At 38.1% G+C, this 23,021-nt stretch overlaps 1 protein-coding gene across 1 annotated transcript in view; it reads right to left on the bottom strand.

Annotated features, from left to right (window-relative positions):
- Positions 1–459: 459 nt before the first annotated feature.
- The window catches only part of MFSD4A (major facilitator superfamily domain containing 4A), a 45,927-nt gene continuing 23,365 nt past the window's right edge, over positions 460–23,021 (bottom strand). Inside the window, exons 3-10 of the mRNA XM_070939784.1 lie at positions 21,168–21,407; positions 9,091–9,259; positions 6,243–6,358; positions 5,375–5,548; positions 3,961–4,108; positions 2,925–2,995; positions 1,799–1,919; positions 460–521 (exon numbers count right to left, since the gene is read on the bottom strand). Of these exons, the coding sequence (XP_070795885.1) occupies positions 460–521; positions 1,799–1,919; positions 2,925–2,995; positions 3,961–4,108; positions 5,375–5,548; positions 6,243–6,358; positions 9,091–9,259; positions 21,168–21,407 (1,101 nt within the window). The remainder of the gene's footprint in view (positions 522–1,798; positions 1,920–2,924; positions 2,996–3,960; positions 4,109–5,374; positions 5,549–6,242; positions 6,359–9,090; positions 9,260–21,167; positions 21,408–23,021) is intronic.

Raw genomic sequence — 23,021 nt, 5'->3', positions numbered from 1 at the left:
CTGGGTGGCAATTTTATAACAACATATTTATTCTGGCTATGTACAACATGAAGAGTAGAGATTTTTAAAATTTTCCTGCAACTAAGAGTTTGCAGCGTACATAATTAAGAAGGGTGCTTTCCAAAACTTTCTACATATAAAATACTACTATAGCCCCATCCCTACCCCCCCGTTTCCTGTCAGCAAGGTCTGTAAAATGACAGTAGTACATTTTTTTCAACTGAGCTTTTGAATGGACTTTAATTGATCGTATATCAAAAGTTTGGCCTCTTTAGGATTCTGCAGATTGTCCCTCAATCCTTGTTGTTATGACCATTCCCTTCTAATCATAAATGGGAATGAACTGTAATCAAGGAGTTCAATTGTAGAAAAATCAGGTAGTTTCAAATCAGGCTTTGATAACAAATCTTTCAGCTGAAATGACCATGTGCTTGATCCAGGTAAGAATTTGCTGTTTATTTAGCTCTGATAAAGTCCATGTTCCCCTATTGTTGGCTGCTTGTCAGGTGATGCATCCATATCTACAAAACAAGATTTTGAAGCTGTCATTTAAAATAAAGTGCCAAATGTCTTTCGCTGGCTATTTTTAAAAAAATCGTTCAAATACCACATACTTTCTCCCCCTACTTGATTTATGAAGTACTATTAGTACTGGCTTACACCATACAATAGATGTAGATGAAGACTTGTACTTCTAGAGATCAATTTTGGCAGGTGCTATTTTCCAAAACGTGTATTCTCCAACTCATACATACATTACTCCTTCATATATGTACTGGTACCCAGGATACCTCATGAAGTAGAACCAAGTCTTGCATACAACTGAGTTGTAAATGGGACAGTTTATGTGGATTCATGACTACTGAGGTAAACCTCCTTCCTAAAGCGCACAGCAGTAGCAGGATACATTTCTGTATTTGTTGGATTGAAAAATTGTGCACTTAACACTGCTTGATCATAATTAATACTAATTAAAAATAATTCTGACAGCATTTAATAGAAGTTTCTATGGCACATTACAGAAATGGGAAATCCTGCCTTTCTATAGAATGCAGGACTATTAATCCTTCAATTTAGGATATGCTGGATTGTGCAGCCTGGGAATGGAAGGCCCTAGGTTCCTTTTCCTTGATGTACAATTTATTTATTTATTTATTGGTTCGATTTATATGCCACCTTTCTCCGGAGACTCAGGGCGGTTTACAATGCGTTAAGCAATAGCCTTCATACTTTTGTATATACCTGCTTAGTAGGGCTTTCGCCCCCCCCAAGCGGTGTTCTTTTTTATACAAAGTCAGCTTATCAGATTCTATTATTTAATATTATTAAATAATATTAATATTAATATTATTATATTATCAGATAATATCAGATTCCTTATTTCCATGCTTCCTTAATTCTTCAATGGAAATAGTGTCAACTGTAATTTGAAAATGTACATCGCTGGAGGTTTTAATCTCCTCTAAACATAGCAAAGAAAACTAACTACTGCTTATTTATTTAGTGTTTATAGACTTTTCCCCACCCACTTTCTTGGCTTCATTTTTCATGGTCTCCTTGTCCAAGAATAAGGAAAGTGAAGGGATAGGTGGTTGCTTGGGCATTCAGTCCAATCCAAGCAGGAAAGGGGGAAAGGAAGCTGCTGTAAAATAAACGCTTCCTTGAATTTTTATAAAATACAGGGTTTTCCCCTGTCTGTTCTGCAGGAACATACACCCTCTTTCACCTGGCCTGCCTTTCTTTCTTTCCAGAAGTGCTGTTGCTAGTGGGGGGGACGGGGACAAGCTGACAGTCTCACCTGATTGGGACTGAGGATGAATCCTGTGGAAAAATAGAAGGAAGACGTAGAAAGTAAAGGCAAAAGCTCCAAAGATGGTTCCACACACCAGGAAACTATAGCTTCCTTGATCATGAATGATCTGACAAAAAGAAAACAAGATATTTTAGGTTTTCAAGCTTTGGATACTGTTTTAAAAACTAATGAGCACAGCTTATTGTCTGGCAGGAAGAATAATGTTAAAGTGCTCCAGTATTGCTGACTGAGGTTATGCAGACTTCATTTCCCTATTGAAGAAGTTTGTGCCAGACTGTCTGACCTTCAGGGAAAGTAGCAAATGCCATCTGCTTCCCTAGGGTTTCTACCTGCTGGACATTAGTGTGTGTTTCCACTCTGTGTTTGTATGTGCATGGGAAGACTTGCAATTCAAGAAGTGCCAAAAGCTCAGAAGCAACATGGTTACATGAAGAAATGCTTTTTCCATGTCTTCAATTTAAACATTAGGGTACCTCTAAGCTTCAATCTATTAGCAGATCACAATTCAGTGGAAATACGAACATTTTTTTTAAAAAAATGATTTATATGCTGCCCTTCTCCGGAGACTCAGGGCAGCTTACAATGCATTAAGCAATAGCCTTCATACTTTTGTATATTTATACAAAGTCAGCTTACTGCCCCCACAATCTGGGTCCTCATTTTACCTACCTTAGAAAGGATGGAAGGCTGAGTCAACCTTGAGACTGGTGAGATTTGAACTTACTACTACTTACTACTGGCCAGTCTTTCTGTATGTTAGAAATACTATATGTCTTACAGAATTTTGCTAGCTTTCTTTGCACTCCTTCTCTACAAACCACCTATGCTAGAGGATACATTAGAATATGCTCCGGTGCCCCAAATCCAATATATAGTTTCCAGCATTTTATTTATTTAAAACACTCACATGGGACATCTCCATGTAAGGCTTTTCAGATACCTTTTCTGAAATTCAGTTGGTGCAGTACTAAGCTAGCTGAACTAGCAGTCTTGGTATAAAATTTCAATGTTATCTTCAGTGGTTGAAATGTTCTCTTTATTTCCTGGGAGGTAGTTATAGATGTTAATTTACATCCAGCAGAGTGTCATTTTGATATCTTAATATACTTACCGACCCTACCAACAACTGTAGAACCATCTCTCCAATTCCTGCTCCTGTCACCAATACAGTAGTGGCACAGCCTGGAATTAAAAATTGGCATCTGTTTTAATTACACAGATGATATAAGACTGTAGTCTATGACTGGGACATTCAAATATAAATGGTAAAAATTTATCTCTAATATAAATGACTTGACAAGAATGCCACCTGTCTTGTGCTGAAGTCCAAGATAAACATTCAGTGTTAATGCGCCCCTATCAAAGCAAATAAGGAAGAAAAAAGCATCAGGATTTGTGGTTTATTCACTCTGGAAGAAAAAAAATTAATTCCTTGAAAGTCATTCTGTATCCTTTCACTATCAACATAATATGGTAGCATCTAGCTGATCTTGGCTGATTTCAAAAAAAAAAAAAAAAAAAAAAAACCTTAAGAAGGCGTGGTCCTTGTTGTATTGCAATGGGAATGATTACAAAATATCAGCGTAGTAGAGAAGACTGGGAAGTTGAGAAAACCTCCCAGAAGAAGGAACAAGAAACCACTTGCATTTGATTTCCAAGAAAATGTAATGGACATTTCAATGAAATCATCAGTAGTTGAATTCAACTTCAGTAATATATTACATTATGTTGCACAATAATATTATATTGTATATACAATATTGTATTGTGTTTAACAGTATGTGCAAACAAATCTGGGGCAAGGCCAGAATGGGAGAAATAAGGTATGACAAGCAAAACAAATCCAATCATTCAAACCATTCTCTCTTAGAAAGGCTGGCAGAATATCAGGAATTTATTTGCACAAAATGAGAGTTCTATGAGAGTGAGAATCCCCATTACTGACTAATTTAGCATCACTCAGCAAGATCTGAGCCAATATAAACCAGTTCTCCTTTCTGCTATTTTGGCACAATGGTGGTTCAGTGACTCTAGAAGATAGTAAGTCATAAATGGGCTCCTACTATGGGTCCTACCACCTGCTTTCCCAAACTGGCATTCTCCAACTACTCATTTTCTAGCAAATGAAAACACGGGGGAGACTTTACCTTTGTACTGGAGGATGTCCTCAGTGTAAGCCAGCACACTGGGGAATGTGCTGCTGAGGAAGAGGCCAAGAGAGGCTGTTCCCACAAAGAGAAAAACCACACTGGTAGAAAAAATTAGGAGCAGGAAGAATGTTATGAGCACTCCAACCTGCAATGACATTAAAAGGAAAAGTAGAAGAATTAAGACTCAGCTGTAAAAGGAAAAGCAATTATAAAAATACATCACAAAGAAAATAATAAATACTACTACAGATTCTGAAATCAGCATCTAAAATTGTAGGAGAAGGTTAGACAGAGCCTGAGGGAGGAGTCAAGAAAGGAATCAATCTGGAGTCATTATGTTCCCACAATTGATCCCAATCCACCCCCCCCTCTTGAATTGTGTTAACTTTTTATCTAGTGCTAAATTACTGCTGACCATCAGTTGACTTAGTGTATAGGCATGTGCTATAAATCTTCTTAACTAGAGCTTAATGTATAGTCCTGGTTCTTCGTGCCTGACAAAAATGTTCCAAGAATCTTTGCTTGACACCATTTCAGATCCTGCAGGAAATTTTCAGGAGAGAGGGAAGGATTGCCCCAATTTATTAACATGCCCTCTCATTGCTCTCTTACTTCAACTTTGTACCTTGACACCTGCAGCAAAGAACCATACTGAAATGGAAGCCAACATTTTGAGTGGTTGCTGTTATTTTCCTCCAGGGTTTTGTTACTGTATTGTCTGTAGCATAATTTTCTTAACATGTACTCTATGTGGTTAATGCCATTATTTTGTTTTTAACTTAATTTAGTTCAGAGTAGTATTTTTCAGAGTATAGGAAAAAATAGGGAACCTGTCATACAAAAAGGAAGGTAGGATATGTGGCTACAGGAGAACTGATAAAAATGTCTCCATACGCTGCAACCTTCCTCTATAGGAGAGATCCTTTATTCTTATATGAATAATGGACCATTTGTCGAAAGACACTTCTGGGTCTGAATTATCAGAATCATAATTAGTGATTGCTATATAGTTGTACTTTGTCTTAATTTACATTGTATATTACATTGAATTAGAGTGTTTTGTTTTGTTTTATTTTGTCCAAAACACAAATATTTTTAGGAAAAGAATATAATCATACTATTAATTACAGCATTTTTAAAAAAAGAAGAACTGGCATAACAATTCCAGAAGAACTTCTGGAATTGAAAAAAAATTATAAAAATATTGCCTTGTTGGAAATCCTAAGCTTTCACATTAGATCTATAGTTCATGTGAGTCCCTGAAGGGAAAGTATATTAATCTGTCCCCAGCACCCCCAAACATGATGCCCTCCAGATGTATTGAAATACATCCTACTTATGTATCATGCCAACGTAACACAAAAAATTCACAAAGTTTGTTATTTGCTAGGTGAATAAGATCTGGCCATACCACGTTGATGAAAACCATGGTTGCTGGCTTCATTCTATAGGAGACAGGGATGGAGATGAGTCTGCCCAGTGTGATGAATCCCCAGAAGAGACTGGGCAGATACCCAGCCCTCTTGTGTCCCACTGAGAGTGGTTCCTCTACTGCATAGCTGTATACAAAGCCAGAGTATTCACCCTGAAGAGATGAAAACATGCTTCATTATATTTGCACTCTTTCTGTATTAAGCAATGACCATAGCATTCATCTTTTATTCATTCAGATGATTTTTAATAATATATAATTACAGTTCTCTAGACAATGGATAAAAACAGTTAAAATAATGGTGTTGTACTATCTGACACAATTTAAGTCAAAAGATAGATTTAAAAGAATATTTAAAAATATTTTACATGTTTTTTTAAAAAATTCCCAGAATCACTTAACTTGTAAAAATAACTTGTAAGAATAAGATATTAGATGCCAGCAACAAAATAAAAGAAGGGGAGAAATACAGTTTTTTAAAAAATGTAAGTAGCTAGGTAAAAAGTGTTTTGCCCTTGCTTAGAGCCAAAGAATTTTACCAACAGAGCAACAACCAATTATCAGCAAACTTGGGAAAGAAAGAAAAGGAAACATTAAATGTTTATGGTTGAAAACTATCCTTTGAATTTTGTAACATATGAACATTTTAGGCCAGCTGCTGAGATCACACCTGGAACAAAATTAAATTGTCTGCATGGTAGTTGCTTAGCATTTTTGTTAGCCTTCCTCAATCTTGCATTCTCCAACCCAACAAGCCCCAATCTCTGAAGCAGCTTGATTAGACCTGGGAAAGCTACTCTTGTTGCACAGATGTGGGCCTGATGTTTTCTTTGTCACTTGCCCTTACCAAGATCCCATCTGTCATAAAAAGGAGAAGAGCTCCAGTTACGTGGACACCAAAGTAAGAGCAAGGAAGTCCTCTGAAATTTTTGCTTTGGCAGCACCCAAAGAGGTCATCGTGCCCTGGGGAGAGAAAACAATGCCATGTAAATGTATTGATTAAACTGCTAGTACTGTATAGCCAGCCATTTTCTACACATAAGTTTAGCATAACTCACATTGAGGAGCTGAACAACAACTTTTGTTTTGATAACTCTATTTAGTTTATGTATTTATAATTTTGATTTCTTTGGGCACCATTCCAAACAATTCTGGTTGTCCATTCCTAGTATATAAAAACAAATAGGGCAATAATTTCTGTGTCCCACAGTTTGTTGGTTTCAAAGCATAATGTTGGCGTTAAAGGAGCGTATGATATCATTCTTCCCTCACCAATCTCTGCTGTAAATCTGTAATTATTACAAAGGAAAAAAAAGCTAACAAAGGTTATATAAGGTTATACAAAAAAGATATAAATTTTAAAATGAAAAGATTCCTTATCTACAAAAGATGTCCAGGTGTGTTAGACCGTTAATGCTTCCTAGTCAAATTAGTCAATAGATTGTACCATGTATTCTAAGATCTGAAGGGTACCAGCAAGAGAAAGGTAGAATAATGGTATATTGCAGGTTAATTCTGCTGACTGCCAGCACTTTGATTCTCACCAGACTCAAGGTTGACTCAGCCTTCCATCCTTCCGAGGAAGGTAAAATGAGGACCCAGATTGTTGGGGGCAATATGCTGACTTTTTAAACCACTTAGAGAGGGCTGTAAAAGCACTGTGAAGTGGTATGTAAGTCTAAGTGCTGTTGCTATAATATAAATTATTTCCCTAGTTGAGATATGGAGATATGTTTTGAACTGCAGGTTGTATTCTCTTGTGATTAACCCTTGGAGCCTCATGCCAGTTGTGGATGGAGTCTCACATGCCTCACCTATCTCATGCACTCAAATGTGCCTTTCTTTGTCAAGGAGCTGGGCTTTTTAGGGGAAGAAAATGGTGTTTTTTTAAAAAACTGAAACCAATGAGAAGCTCTTTTTTCACCCATCTTCGTTATAGTGCAAGGGATGATTTTCTTGGAGGAGATAGCTGGATCTTTTTCTTCCTCAATTCGAATATTCCACCACTCATGCAAATTACATTTTTGGCTAGGGTTGAAGAAAGTCACCCATTGGGAAAGGTGCAACTCTCGAGGAGAGGAGGCAATGATGAGAAACAGTTAAGGAGTCTATATGCTACCAGTCCTTCATTTAATCCCCAAGAGTTTCAGATCCTATGTATTCTCATTAAAGTGCAACTATGGATGTGAAGCATTAGATCTAAGTGAAACAAAAGGTTTTTGTCAATATGTGACAAAATAATTTGTAGAATCAATTCAGGAGCATTGCAGTTCTGTTGGAAACCTTCTGTTGGAAACCTTCCAAGAAGCAGTGATTCAGTTGATAGCTGTTCGTTTGACCCAACAAGACTCTTATTATTTTTCATTGCTTCTAAAAACTGTCTTGCACTCATGGTTTGTGCTTCCCTGGCTAATGTCAACGTTTCTTCATTTGTCATATGCACCTAAGGCATATTGGCAGGTATTGCAGTTAACTGCATGGCTTAATGAGGTCTACTTAGAGCCACCATAAAATGCGAGCACATGCTCCTAAAGTTCTTAAGGTGTAAGCTGATAGATGTTGCTGTGAAGCTATCAACTAAATAAAGCAACACAGCTTTAGAAAACATACAGAAAATTGCTTCCTATTAGAAGTAATCTTCTAGGCATGTATTGATTGCTTTTCATCTTCAAACTACACACTGTGAAATAATTGCCTTTTTTTATTAATGAGACTTAATGCAGCATAGGGATATAGTTACTTTTGCCCAGTGAAAAATGGCTTCTTTATTAGGAGACAAAAGTGAATATGGAGCTTCATTTTCAACTAACAAGAGTTTTTTTTATGGACAAATACAAATGACTGTGCTAAATGCAATCCACAAGACAATCTATTGCAATTATATTAACTATGAATGAACTAAGTAAACTGCACTGAAGAACCTGCCCTGGGAATTCATAATCTGCTGAGCTAATATTAACAGATACTAAAGATAAACATCTTCTCATATTCTGGTATTAAGGGACCAACTACTTTGGACTGCTTTGACTTCATCTTGATACATATTACAATTCTGGAAATCAGCCTAGGACTATACAGAGAAGTATGAAGAGGGAATTATGTAATCTGCAACTCAGAACACTTTTGCTGGGTTTTTTGAAATCTGTCTCAGAATCAACCTTCAGTAATTCTGATGTCTATGTCCATTTTAGAAGAAGAATAAAGACCATTTTGAAACTTGAGATATTTGTTGAAAATGAATGTCAGTGTCTTAATATAGAGTATTTTTCCCATTGGAAATCAACATACTATGGTTCTCACAATAGGGCAAAGACTATCTTTATATAACATGTTAACTTATGCTTATTTTAATATACTCTATTCAATTAAACCAATTTTCTAGTTCACACAATTCACTGAAGAAGACATAAACCCAAGCTGTGCCTGAACATCCTAAGGTACAGTATAGGTAATTCATTTGATCCCATGTATTGTGTGAACACAGCTATTATATGATTTGTTCAATTTTGGCTGATTCTGTTGCAGCAACTGTGGCCAATTCAGGCTGGTACAATAAACCATGATTTAATAAGCCTGGTTTAACATTATGTATAAGTCCCAGACCTTCATAGAGCAGCACATCACGCTCTCTTGGTTTTGCTGAGATAATGGAAGCAAAGTAGACCCAAACTGGAATAATCTCTCTCCCCTCTCACCTATTTCTACTTGGATTTTTGATGAGGAAGTAGAAGAGTCATCTTTGTCAGTTATCCGTGTTTCCATTGCCAATTCATCTGCAGGTAACAGTGGGGGACTGCCAGTGGGGCAACATGGCACAAGCCTTTCCTTGTACAGCAAAAAGAATACTGCAATGGGGACAGGCAGCTAGAAAGCAATAGAAAAGAGAAAGGACAGTTAGCCAAGCAGACCTATGTTGTACTATATAGGGTGTATGTTAGTTCTTCTACTGAAAGGGACTGATCTGATTTTTTTCCCTCAGGAAATTTTTCAATGTTACTTGTGTGTATAGCATCATCTTTCCCCAGCATATACTAAGAGGAAGGGCACATGTAGCTTGATTACATACAGACTTCCTGCTTTTATATCAATGTGTTGGAGCAAAAAGTTTTGCAATTTTAGGTCCTACTGGCAAGAATATTTAAAACGTTGCCTTTACAAAGTTTCTTTTGCTAAATTTTTATAAAGGGTTAAAAAAAGGAACAGGTTCCACTAGAACATATAGATAGCAACACATTTTTAATTGATTTAATTCAATTTGGATGTTGCCCAATTCCAAGTATCTTGGGGCAGCTAACAACATAAGCATTATAAAAATGGCTGAAGATAGAACTTTAGTCAAAACAATGCAAAAATAATTACAACCCCCCCACCCCTACCCCAAGATAGCTACCTAGCTACGAAGCAAACATAAAGCATCACAAAGAGGGTAATTCCATCCACCCTGTCCCAATTGTCTGCTCTTTAAGAATGTCATCAGGGTTGGGACCATACCCATCTCAGGAAAATGCTCATTCCAGAGGATATACTTTCTGATTGCCAAAAGATGACACTATTTAATCAAGGAGACTTGAAACATGTCCACTCGGTTAGCTCTTATCAGCTAGGCAGATAACAGAGTTCGGTGGTTCCTTGGATAACCAGGCTCCATGCCATGTATGGTTTATAGGTTACAATCAGCATCTCGAACCACATCCAGAAGGATACTGGCAACCATTACAGCTTGCAAAGCAGAGGTGTCACATAGGTATACTAAGACCTGTCCATCAGTGCCTGAGCTGCTGCATCCTGGACCAGTTGAAGCAGGAATGAAATCCAGCAGGTTCTGGAGAACCGGTAGTGGAAATTTTGAGCAGTTCGGAGAATCGGCAAATACCAGCTCTGGCTGGCCCCAGAGTGGGGTGGGAATGGAGATTTTGCAGTATCCTTCCCCTGCCATGCCCACCAAGCCACACCCACCAAGCCACCCCACCCCCACCAAGCCACCCCCACAGAACCGGTGGTAAAAACAATTGGATTTCACCACTGAGTTGAAGGTTCTGAATAGTATTCAAGAGCAACCCCATGTAAAATGTGGAGCGAAGTGAAGTGACAGGGAGTGAGTAACTGGCTGGAGGGAGACTGATCCAGATGAACTGGTACATGAAATGGAGCTGTACCAAGGCCCTCTCCTGGTTTTCCATATCCATGGCATTAGATGGGCATATGTGTAGTGCATAAAAATACACCTGAACTTCAGCTGATCAATAGAGGAGATGCATTACAGCCATTATGAGTAGCATGCTTGGTTTTCCAAATGACAAGCTGTAAAACTCAACCCAAATATAATATTTGACATGTTTTTTTTTAGAAAACCTTCTTCGATAGATTCTTTTTCTCACTTAAATTACATCATGCATTTTAAACTAAATGTACTAAAGTGCTGTTTCTCACTCTGCCAGCAGGTGGCAGGCCAGGACCACAGATGCTAGCAATTTTGGTACCCGCAGTGAAAATAGCTTTGCATTCTACATTAACACTGAGGCTTGTATTTAATGACTGAAAATAAATTTTGCACTCCATCTGGACAGGCATGGTCTAAAGATCAGACATGGACCCCAGAAAGTTCCAGAGGATACTTCATCACTAGTACTTTGCATTGTTGCATTCAGATATATAAAAATAGCTTCCCTTTGTGGCTTTTGCCACAATATAAAATGGTTCTGTTAAATGCACACTGATTTTGCTAAGCCTAGTGAAATATTTTGTGCATTGGCAGAGTAGAAGCTGTATCTGAAAGTAATTAAGTAATGTTAATTGAAGCTATCTTTTTTCTGTCCCATCTGATTGATGGTGACTGCTAGAACATTCATAATTAATGAGTGATTGCTCTAAGATTGTTTTTTTTTTTTCTGTCTGTGACTTAAGAGAGCTGTAAATCCACATTTCCTGATTTTTGTTGGCTCTCAGAGTTATTTCAAGGTATGGAGCATTCTCTCCCTGCCTGCTCCCCTCTCCTCAACTGAATTCATTTAAAAGGTCTCTATTGTTCACAGAACAATAGAAACAAGAACAGCTAATTCAGCCCCATGGAAGAAAAACATTTTCCTTTAATAGTTAGAATCTTTCCGGAGGTCAGGACCAGTTTGCGTTAATGGCAAATTTGCTATGAAAGTGAGAACAGCAAAAACAGATGCATGTTTCACAAATCATTTGAACAATGCCAAGCCATAAAATATTGGGCAAACACTCTATGTTACGTGTTGGACTATTCCTATATGATTGGAATAACAATCCACTTGCAGATGGATGCAAGGATGAATGAGAGCAGTGATTCAGTGTATGTGAGACCTACAAAACTGAGGAAGGCCAGTCCATGTAGCTATTATCTTGGCTGCAACCTTGAAGGAGATTGCCAAACAAAATTAACCATGGCATATAAAATAACTTAAAGCAAGTACCAGATAGCAACAAGGATAATCTGAATCATGAATTATATAGAAGAACTCATAGCAATCCAAAATCAAATAACTGGAATGGTGTTAACAGCTGTCCCATATTACATATTCCCCTTCATTGGTAAAATCAGGCAAATTGTCTTGGAAAAGTGCAGCATTTTGCTAAGCGGGGTCAAAACTGGGTCCTTTTCAAAAAGAAGAAATAGCTCACAGGCACAAAGAATCAGATGTTTGCAATAGTTTTTCTTCAAACATGTTAAGTAAACAGCACTGACTTGAGATACTGACTTCACTGCCAAACTTCCCCTGTCCTCAAATTCACAGTGGCTTTTCATTTCTGGTGGACTGATGTGAAGAAATATACATCTTCATCACTGCCATCATAATTCATGTCATAAAATATATAAATCCAATAAACAATAAGCTTCCATCTAATTGCCCGTCTTTTCAGTCTGAAGCAGTACTATTAGAAGTTATGGGGATGATGTATCTTATAAATTATAAGTTCTTGGAGTTGCCAGTTTAAGGAAGTCCTGCTCTAATCTCTGATTCTGTTTTTTCTAATCTCCTTTTGCAGATCAGTTACCTGGACCTCAACATACACAATAACATTCCAATGTTACATAAAGCTATTGCGGGAAGGATACATGTAGTTCTTGCTTAATGATCAGTTGCTTAGTGAATGTTCAAAGTTATAACGAAGCACCCCAGAATTAGTTGCAACCCATTTAGAATAGAATAGAATTCTTTATTGGCCAAGTGTGATTGGACACTTTTGGTGCATATGCTCTCAGTGTACATAAAAAGACAAGATACGTTCATCAAGAATCATAAGGTACAATTTTCGAAGTTCCAATAGTGACACACACACAATCTGTAGCCATGTGTGATCGTATTTTGGGCACTTGGCAATCAGTTCTCATTTGCAATCATTTCTATAATCTCCCAGTCACATGACCACAGTTTTTGGCAGTTTTTGCTAATTTCCAGTGTTTACCTCCAATTTCTGGCAAAAAAACACCAATTAGAGAAAACAGATTTTGTTTGATGACTGTGGTGTTTTCTTAATGGCCACAGGGTTCACTTATCGACTGTGGCATTTGCGGAAAATCAGTTGTAAAACTGGGCATGGTCACATGATAACCCGCTCATCATGATTTATGAGCATAATTCCTGGCTCACTTATGGTTGTAAATTGAGGACCAATTGTACATATAGTAAGGCTTTATACTGTAAATTGGGAATAAATAAATAAACAAACAAACATATAGGAAGGAATTACAGGAAGAAATTTGTTTTTGGTGTTCCCGTTTCTTTCTTTCCAAGATTTGATTTTTAATTAAAGTGACTATGAAAATGATATTTGGTTTATTTCCTTTTTATTCCACCCCCATGCTGGAAACATCTGACAATAGTGATATTAAGACATTTTTTTCTCCACCATACCTCCAAGAATAACGTACTCCTGTTCTTTTCCTCTGATTGTTTTCTAATAGCATACCTTTGGTATCTGTTTATTTACAGTCTATGAGCTCAATCTATGAAGACCAAATGCTAAACTCAGTAGGGCTCTGGTCTTTGCAGCAAAACTCTTCTTAGGAGAGAAAAAAAATAGCCTGAGGTCAACCAGAGACTCTCATGAAACAAGAGACTGGAATGAAGATTGCTAGGCCTAGTTTATGCCACATATAAAACTTCTTTATTTAAGTAAAGTGACTAAGTACATTTTTCAACTTTAACATGTTACATCCCAATTGAACAGCTCCCAGAGGCTATTGAGAGGCATTTGTTGCACATTGCAAGTGGAAAGACGCAATTGTTTCAAAAACATAGATGCTGCATTAGTTGTTGTTTCTAGTTGCTTCTGAAAGCCTTAGGTAGCCTGTTACAAGAATCTGAATAAGGGGGGATTAAGGCAACAATTGCTATAGTTAGATCTTCCTCTCTCAGAAAAATTACCGTAAAGCTACCATACCAGGAAAAGCACCACTTGACTTTGAACAAAAATAAAAAAGAAATCTCTGAATATCTTAAGGGATGGCACTTTTTAAAAGACATAATCTTGTCCTGTCACTGAATTTGCTCTTCCTACACTCGAGTAAAATTCTTCTGCCTCCATCTAAGTATTCTACAAACACAACCATTCAATTCTCTTCTTCCTCTGAATTTTGCTTATCTTTCACCTTTAGTTCTAACAGTTAAATGATGCTCACCAGCCAATTTGGCTTCTATTGCTGGTTTATCTGCCAAGATACATATGGCCAGAGCCAAGTCACTTTATTGCAGGATCTCACAATTTGCTTTTTAGAGTGACATTGGTAACATGGCTCTGTTGCTTAATAACAAACCATGGTACCGGATTCACCAGCCTATCAGAAGGCGAAACAAACAGTACATTCAGAATCATTTTTGTGTTACGTTTCACTAATGCTGTGCCTACAAGGCTAACATCTTTGCGCCCATTTAGCATAAACAGAGAATGCAAACAATGGATTCCCCTATTATCCCAGCAGAGATGAACTGAACGTCAACTCCCATCAACCTCCAGACACTATAAATCCAACAAATCTGGAGGAGACTGGGAAAGCTGTTAAATGCCTTCGCAGCAGAGAGTCTACTTCAAAGAAGTCTTCCCCCTCCCCTGTGGATGTGGTGGATTGTTGCAACATTCCACATAACAAATAGTAATATCTTATATGACCTACCATGGTCTGAGCTAATTTTTCAAATCAGATTAAATAAATAGCGAACAAATAAGCAGCTTTTGCTTCTCAAACAGCTTAGGTATTATTACTTCTCTGGCCAGTAAGAAGGGGTAAAGATAAAGGTAAAGGTTCCCCTCATACATATGTGATAATCGTTCCCGACTCTAGGGGGCGGTGCTCATCTCCATTTCAAAGCCGAAGAGCCAGTGCTGTCCAAAGACATCTCCGTGGTCATGTGGCTGGTATGACTAAACGCCAAAGGCGCACGGAACACTGTTACCTTCCCACCAAAGGTGGTGCCTGTTTTTCTACTTGCATTTTTATGTACTTTTGAACTGCTAGGTTGGCAGAAACTGGGACAAGTAACAGGAGCTCACCCCGTTACATGGCACTAGGGATTCAAACCGCTGAACTGCTGACCTTTTGGTCGACAAGCTCAGCATACTGACATCAAAACTTCTGTTACTGATAACTAGTTCACCCATCTATCTCAGGGAAATAGTTCTTGATCAACATTTATACACAGTAATATAATTTGACACATAAAGAAACTGCATAATCAACACAAGAAAACATCCCTATGGTTAGTTTTCAATCAATCATTAGAAGAAAGGGTTTACCTTATCTAGTCGAGATTCTCCTCCAGCCTTATTCCACTGCTTTTAAGAAAAATCTGCTGAAGAGGAAATTTTAGCAGATGAAGCTCCATTCCCTTTCCACCCTACCCCATGGAAATTGTCGGGGAACTATTGAAAGAATGTACTGAGGACCAGTCAAAAGGCTTTTCACTCTGAAAAGTCTTTGTTTAGTGCCCTATCTCTATAGGAGAACCTGGAACTAATCTATCACATAGTTTACACCTTTTCTGTATGTGCAATAGTGTGTTTCTTTAAAATGCACTTCAGAGATTGCACACTAACATTTCCCATAGAAGATACCATGCCCATATTTTCTACCAAAGGAAAAAAAAAATGAAATTTAGGACAAACTGCAGCTAATGCTAGAATATCGCAAAGAAACAAAGAAATACTATTTAAGGATATAATGGGATGGATGGATGTGGGAGCAGGAATTGAATCACAGTAGCAACCCAATGGGAAAAGAGGTATTCAAGTTCACAACAGAGCCTTTCACAATGAGTGTTCTATTGTGGCAGGGTAATATACTCTTCCACCACAGATGGGGAAAGATGGGGAAATTTATGATGTTCCAAATATTGCCTAAAATACATTTCTCAGCATCCCTTATTATTGCTGGTGCTTGTTAGCAGTGCTGGGTTTTTATCCAAGCTGGATGGTTGCAAATGCTTACCCTAAAAGGAATGCTAGAAGTCTTTTAGCATTGTGGGAGCTTTTAGGAAAAGAAAATTTTGGAACTCTTTTGAATTTTATATTCCAGAATTTGAGATGAATTCATCCAAAGAACTCAGGCCATATTCATCACTTAATACACAAAAACATTTTAGGCACACATCCAGTGTTAGTATTATTGCTGGAAGATTTGTTGCAAATTATCTATCAGAAAAAAGACCACCCACACAAATCACTTCAAGGTTAGCATAGTTAGCAGTTGTCACTATTTTCCACTTCATTCACTTATGTTCTCCTTTGCTCAACAAGTAGGTGTGAAAGAAATCACATCGTATAGAAACCTTGTCACCTTTTAACAGTGCTACAATTATAATTTTCTTTAACCAAGCTCATAGGGTAGCTCCAGGCCAATTTAATAATGCTTTTTGACCATTATTATAGGAGCCCTGGTGGTGCAGTGGTTAAAGTGCAGTATTGCAGGCAAACTCTGCCCACAGCCTGTAGTTTGATCCTGACGGGTCAAGGCTGATTCAGTCTTCATCCTTCTGAGGTTGGTAAAATGAGGTGTAAGGCCTCCAAGTTGGCCATCCTTTCTTGTTGACCAACTATTCAAAACAGCTGGGTGTGATTTATTGTGTTAAATTATAAGCACTGGATTGCAAAAATGTTGCGCTGCCTGACATGCTGCCCTCACTAATTTCTCAGTATTTGGTCTTTGAATCCTGAAACATCCGTAGCATTTCTCTGATTTTAAAAAAATACATAAACCACACATTTTATATTTATTTTGTGCCTATGTGTAAGTATCATCCAATGTAGGTGTCCCTCATACCAATCTCACATATTTTCTTACACTTTACAGAATTTCAGACTGAATTCTCACATCCTGCCCACTCTACCATCATATTGTTTAGTTGAAAGGAAAAAAACCTCACTTTCCCTTTTGATAAAGAATATTCATTTCTTATGTTCTACCAGCTCCATATGTTTTGCTCATCTACATCATATTTAGCATGTAAAGTAGATTAGTCTTATATTTCCCAAGAGAGACAGAAAATAGAAGCTCCACCACCCACCCAAGTGCTGGAAAACCTTGCAGCGGCTGTGAAGTGTTAAAAATTGTGCAAGCACATTGCAGAGTTAAGATTTGCATTACCAAAGCAGAGAATCATAACAAGCTATTCCCTCCAGTAACAGGTCTTATGAGACCGTCACCCAGGAGAAGTTAGAGTTTTTAGACTAATAGGTATTTTTTTAACCTCTTTTAAAACTAAGAAGCCAACAAGTACATTAAAAAAAAAAAAAGCTTTTCTCAGCATAAGGCCTCTTCAAGTCAATGAAGCCCATGACATTCAGATGCCAACCTCACTATGTGTACAATCCAGATTTTGGTCCTCAAGTGGTCTCCTCCCCCCCAGGAACTCTGCTGAATGACACTGTTCAGTTTCCTATTCTCAGGAAGCAGGAACAGCAGAGAAACTGGCAGACAGAAAGTCAGTCAGCTACAAGTGAAAATTAGAAAGGATTTTTGTCAATATTTGTTGTCTGCAACTTGTCTTTCCTCATTTAGCAAAATGGCAGTAGTTTCCCAAATCTCATTCTAAATACTGGTTTAGAATACAGGTAGTCCTTGATTTACAACAGTTCATTTAGTGACTGTTCGAAGTTACAATGGCCCTGAAAAAAGTAACAGTAACAGAGTTGGAAGGGACCTTGGAGTTCATCTAGTCCAGTGGTCACCAACTGGTGGTCCGTGGACCACTGGTGGTCTGTGAGAAAATTTTGGTGGTCTGCAGAAAAATTATTTGCATTTTTTATATTGCACTAAATCAGGAATCCTCAAACCAAGGCCCCTGGGACAGATATGTGCAATGAACGTTTCTGTTGCTGCAGAGAGTCTCCCGCTTCAGGGTCTTTTTGTGTGGGTCGGAGGGGACAGAAATTCCAACTTGGGGTCTGCTTCGGCCTTGTGGTGCCAGGGCTTTGGCGAAGGCTGGAGGGAAGTGCCTCTGGCGGCGAAGAGCCAGTGGACCTTGTTCCAGTGGGACTGCATCATGGCCTGGAACTGGCTGACAATCTCAGCCCGCTGAGCCTCCAGGCCTTGGCCTGCACTCCTGCAGGTCTTCCCTCTGCTTGGAAAGCCTATGCTTGTAATCCTCAGTGAGGTGATTCTACTGAGGCTCCTTCTTGGTCAGATCCAATTTGAACTGAGCTGTTTTGCAAACTCTTTTTTGTGGTGGCTGCTTAGCTCCAACAACGTCTTCCTGTTAGGGCGCTAAGGAACCCGGGCAGGGAGGCGAGGAGTGGCTGGGAGGGGAGGGGTGAGTAGACGCTGGCGAGGCACCCCTCGATGTGAGTGACATTGAGTTGGCCATGCCTACCCAGTCACATGACCACCTGGCCACACCCACCCACCCAGTCATTAGGCAGATCATATTAGTGGTCTGCAGGATTTAAAATTATGAATTTAGTGGTCCCTGAAGTCCGAATGGTTGGTGACCCCTGATCTAGTCCAACCCCCTGCTCATACAGGAGACCTGAGCTAGGGATTCGAACCACTGAACTGCCAACCTTTCTGATCGACAAGTTCAGTATCTTAGCCACTGAGACACTAGTGGACTTATGACCATTTTTCACATTTACGACCATTGCAGCATCCCCATGGTCACATGATCAAAATTCAGTTGGCAACTGGTTCATATTTATGATGGTTGCAGTGTCCCAGGATCATGTGATCACTTTTTGCGACCTTCTGACAAAGTCAATGGGGAAGCCAGATTCACTTAACAACCTTGTTACTAACTTAATAACTGCATTGATTCACTTAACTGTGGCAAGAAAGGTCATAAAGTGGACCAAAACTCAGTTAAGAAATGTCTGTTAACAGAAATTTTGGGCTCAATTATTGTCGTAAGTTGAGGACCAGCTGTGTAACAATTTTCCAAGCATATAACATGATGAGATTATAACCTACTCATATATGAAACTCATAATACGAAGACTACAACAGTGTGATTTAGGTACAGCAAAGACCAAAAGTCTTTGCTGTACCTAACGAAAAAGATTTATAACAATTTGGGACAATATTCTAATAAATTTTGGAAATGACTCAATATAGAAAGAATGTTTTATCACATCTGGTAGACATGTTTAAAAAACCCCAAATTATTGGAAAGATATACATAATACAATGCTGAAAAAACTCTGGGATTTAAATTTGAAATGAAGCCACAACTTTTCTTATGAGGTATAATCTTAGCAAGCAATCACATGATTTAACGAAATATATGCTTATAGCAGGAAGAATAAATCTTGCCCCACACAGGAAGAAACATACAACTCCAGCAATATCTGACTGGAAACTTAAATTTGGAGAATATGAAGTAATGGCAAAACCAACAGTATATAAAATTGAGATTTAGGCAGGAATGATTTCCCTATATGCAATATATTTCACAGCATGGCAAATACAAGCTCTTACAGTCTAACTTCCCAGAGAACCTAAATGTTTACAAGCACCGTAAATCAACAGATGAAGACAAAGGGAAAAATTAGAAATTCAACAGTTATTTTCCTTTTTCCTTTTTTAGTATTTTAATTGTTAAATTTGCTTTTCTAGTCTCTCTCTTTAGTAATATTTAAAATTATTAAGTAACAATACAACAATGACTTCAAAAGTAAGTAGTCAGCTCAAGAAGGAAAGTTTTACTGTATAACAAATATTTTGATACAATCAACAGCAGTTTTCTTTTTCTAATGTTATATTCAGTTTTGGTTGAAAAAGTCAAATAATTTTTATCTTTCCAAAATTGCCATCCTAAATTGTAATTAATATTGATAGAGTATTTTGCTTTATTTCATTTCCAAGTCTTGGTTATCTAAATAATGGATTATTAATCCTTAATTAATACTGCATACGTATAATTGTACTGAAACAATACAGTGCATTAAGAATTGCAAAACATATTAATAAAAGATATCAAAACCCCCCGCAAGCCCCCCCCAATTTGGGACAATATCAAAAGCCCCACTATCTTAATTGTTGGAGTTTAACTGTGTGTTGCCATAATAGCAATGTCTGTGGCCATTTCAATTTTCCTCTTTTACGTTTATTTATACAACACAACATCAATCTTCCAAATCTTCCCTTGTCACCTCCAAGTTGCCAATTAAGGCACCCTCTTATTGCCTGTAACCTCTACTGCTTTGCCTTTGGCATGCCACTCAAATTCTCAATAGTACCCCAAATTTAGAGTAAGTCAAATAGAAGAGCCGAGGTGGCGCAGTCAATAGATAAGTCAATAGAAGAGCCGAGGTGGCGCAGTCAATAGATAAGTCAATAGAAGAGCCGAGGTGGCGCAGTGGTTAGGGTGCAGTACTGCAGCTACTTCAGCTGACTGCTGGTTCAGCAGATCAGTGGATCAAATCTCAGCCTTCCATCCTTCCGAGGTGGGTAAATTGAGGACCCAGATTGTTGGGGGCAATATGCTATTTAGTATACTGTCTTTGGTGTAAGCCGCCCAGAGTCCTCGGAGAGTGGGCGGCATAGAAATATGAATAATAAAATAAATAAAATAAAAATAAGTCTCCATGAACTGAGTGGTATTCACTATATGATGTAAACATGTACGTTCATTAAGGTTGGTAAAAATAAAAGGAATACCCACATAAAAGATAGGGAGCTGCAAGGGAACATATAACTTCAGGCTATTCTAACAACCTAACAAGCTCAAGACTGAATGGAGATTGAAATCAGCAAACGCCCTTCTGAAATGGCATTAATCACGAAAAACATCAGTCATGAACTTGTCCTCCTACTTCCAGACTTTCTTTCTTGAAATGTGGAATTTTATTAACAAGGGGAAATAGGAAAAGTGAGAATTAATCTAATTGGATTCTGTAAAAGAGGAAGAAAAGACAGCATCTGTTTCAGAAAGGACTGGGGAGGATTATTAATTTATTTCCTGGATTAGAAAAATTTAGATATTAGGCAAAATATGCTTCTTCTGTAGCAAACCACGTAGGCAATCTTTTCTTTGTGAATCTGATAGTTTTGGCAGAGGCAGAACAGTCTATTGAATGTTATGTTCATGGCCTCTCAAAATGCGACATAAATAAAGCTTTGGATTTCTCTGTGCCCCATTGTTCATATGACTGTCATATTTGGAGAAAGGAGGATGGTGGAAACATTTTGAGAAGACTGATCTGTCAGAATGTCAAAACAAATTGCAACCTGGAATCAAAAGCTTCTACTTGCATTACTCTGAAGATGTGTATGAACATTAGACGTGGAACAATTGGCTATGAAGGTGGCCATACTTACGTTGATGAAAGCCATAATCCAGAAAGCATAAGATACTCTGGTCACCACCAGTCCTTTTATGGGTAGGTCATAATGTGTCAGGTTCCCAGGATGATGTGGGACCAATGATTTCCGGATGTGAGGGAGGTTGCTGCTACCACTGGCTGTGCCATTTGCCAAGATGCAATTGGTGTCTGATAGAAAAGGATCAGCTATCAGAGGGCTTAGCAGGGCACCAAAGCCCACAAAAAAATGAAGGGCCTACAGAGAATGACAAAGAGAAAAGCTGGTTAATTCCTCTCAGTTTGTGATATCCAACATTGCCAATAACAAATCTGGCCAGATGAAATGAATAGGGTTCAGAATGAATTAATAGTTTGTCGCTAAATTCATCTGAGACAGGTTGTGCAAGACTGTGTGTAGAGTTAACCCTGCAATAAACTTCATATGCTACCCAAGTGCTCTTGACATTTTGCTCCTCCTATGTGGGAGACTAGAACTATAGACATCTCCTATACCAGGGTCTCCAACCTTGGCAACTAAAGCTTTGCTGGCTGAGGAATTCTAGGAGTTGAAGTTTTAAAGTTGCCAAGGTTGGAAACCCCTGTCCTATACCACAGAAGAACTGGAGGATAAACCAGCACAATTACAATGCTGACCTCAGGTGTGACGCAAATCAATATCGTAACTCAGTTCAATATAACATGCTAAACCATATTATGGTTTGGTTTATGATATCATCTAAACTAGATAATTGCTTAAGATTGTGATGGAGTAGGAAAACAGGGTAGGAATAGTTTCTGGAGAACCAGTAGCGGAAATTTTGAATAGTTCAGAGAACCAGCAAATACCACCTCTGGCTGGCCCCCGAGTGGGGTGGGAATGGAGATTTTGCAGTATCCTTCCCCTGCCACGCCCACCAAACCATGCCCACAGAACTGGTAGTAAAAAAATTTGAATTCCACCACTGAGTAGGAATAGTTTAATCTCGGTTTATAGCTGTGGCTTGCTATAGATTAGCTTGCTTTAACCATAGCTGGTGTGTTACCCAAGATAGGATTAATGGCTAGTTTATGACTAAGCAAAAACTAATCCTCCAGGAAAATGTTGTAACATGCCTTTATCTTTTGGTAGCAGAAGATGAGATTGTGGTGAGATAGTTACTATAGAATTATTGTTTCTCTCCCAGCCACAGATATGTTTTAACAGCTTCATATGTAACATTAACATGGTTTGAATGGGGTGTGCAAGAAAGAGGGAAGTATCTATTTTAGTAAATGGGAACATGATAAGAACTCTAAAATATACAAAACTGGCAAAAATATACAGATATATATTTTGTATACATGTATACAAAACTGGCAACAAAGCCATGGTTGCACAATGTTGCAATGGAGTATTACAGGCTAATTCTACTCACTGCCAGGAGTTTGATTGTGACCGACTGAAGATTGATTCAGCCTTCCATCCTTCTAAGGTTGGTAAAATGAGGACTCAGATTGTTGGGGGCAATATGATGACACTGTAAACCACTTAGAGAGGTCTGTAAAGTACTATGAAGCGATTTATACGGTACGTCTTAAGTGCTATTGTTACTGCTAAAATGTATCCACAGATTAACTTCTATTGATAAAGAAGTTACATTCATTATTCTAACACAATGTAGTACTTAAATCTTGTCTTACTTATTCAGAAACAAGTTATAAATTGATGCACTCAATTCTATTGCTCTCGAGGCCGATGGTCTAGTTCTCTTGACTGGTCTGAATGCCAGATCAACATTGAAATGACTGCATGCATTCATTATGTGCAGTATTCCCTAGTGCTATATCATGGCTCTGTTTGGATCCAACATGCCTTTACTTCTAGTTTTGC

This window comes from Pituophis catenifer, unplaced genomic scaffold (genome assembly GCF_029215685.1).
Source record: "Pituophis catenifer annectens isolate HBS135680 unplaced genomic scaffold, rPitCat1.0.hap2 SCAF_3, whole genome shotgun sequence".
Classification (NCBI taxonomy): Eukaryota; Metazoa; Chordata; class Lepidosauria; order Squamata; family Colubridae; genus Pituophis; species Pituophis catenifer.
Note: the sequence above shows the minus strand (reverse complement) of the source record. Positions and strands in the feature narration are given on the sequence as shown.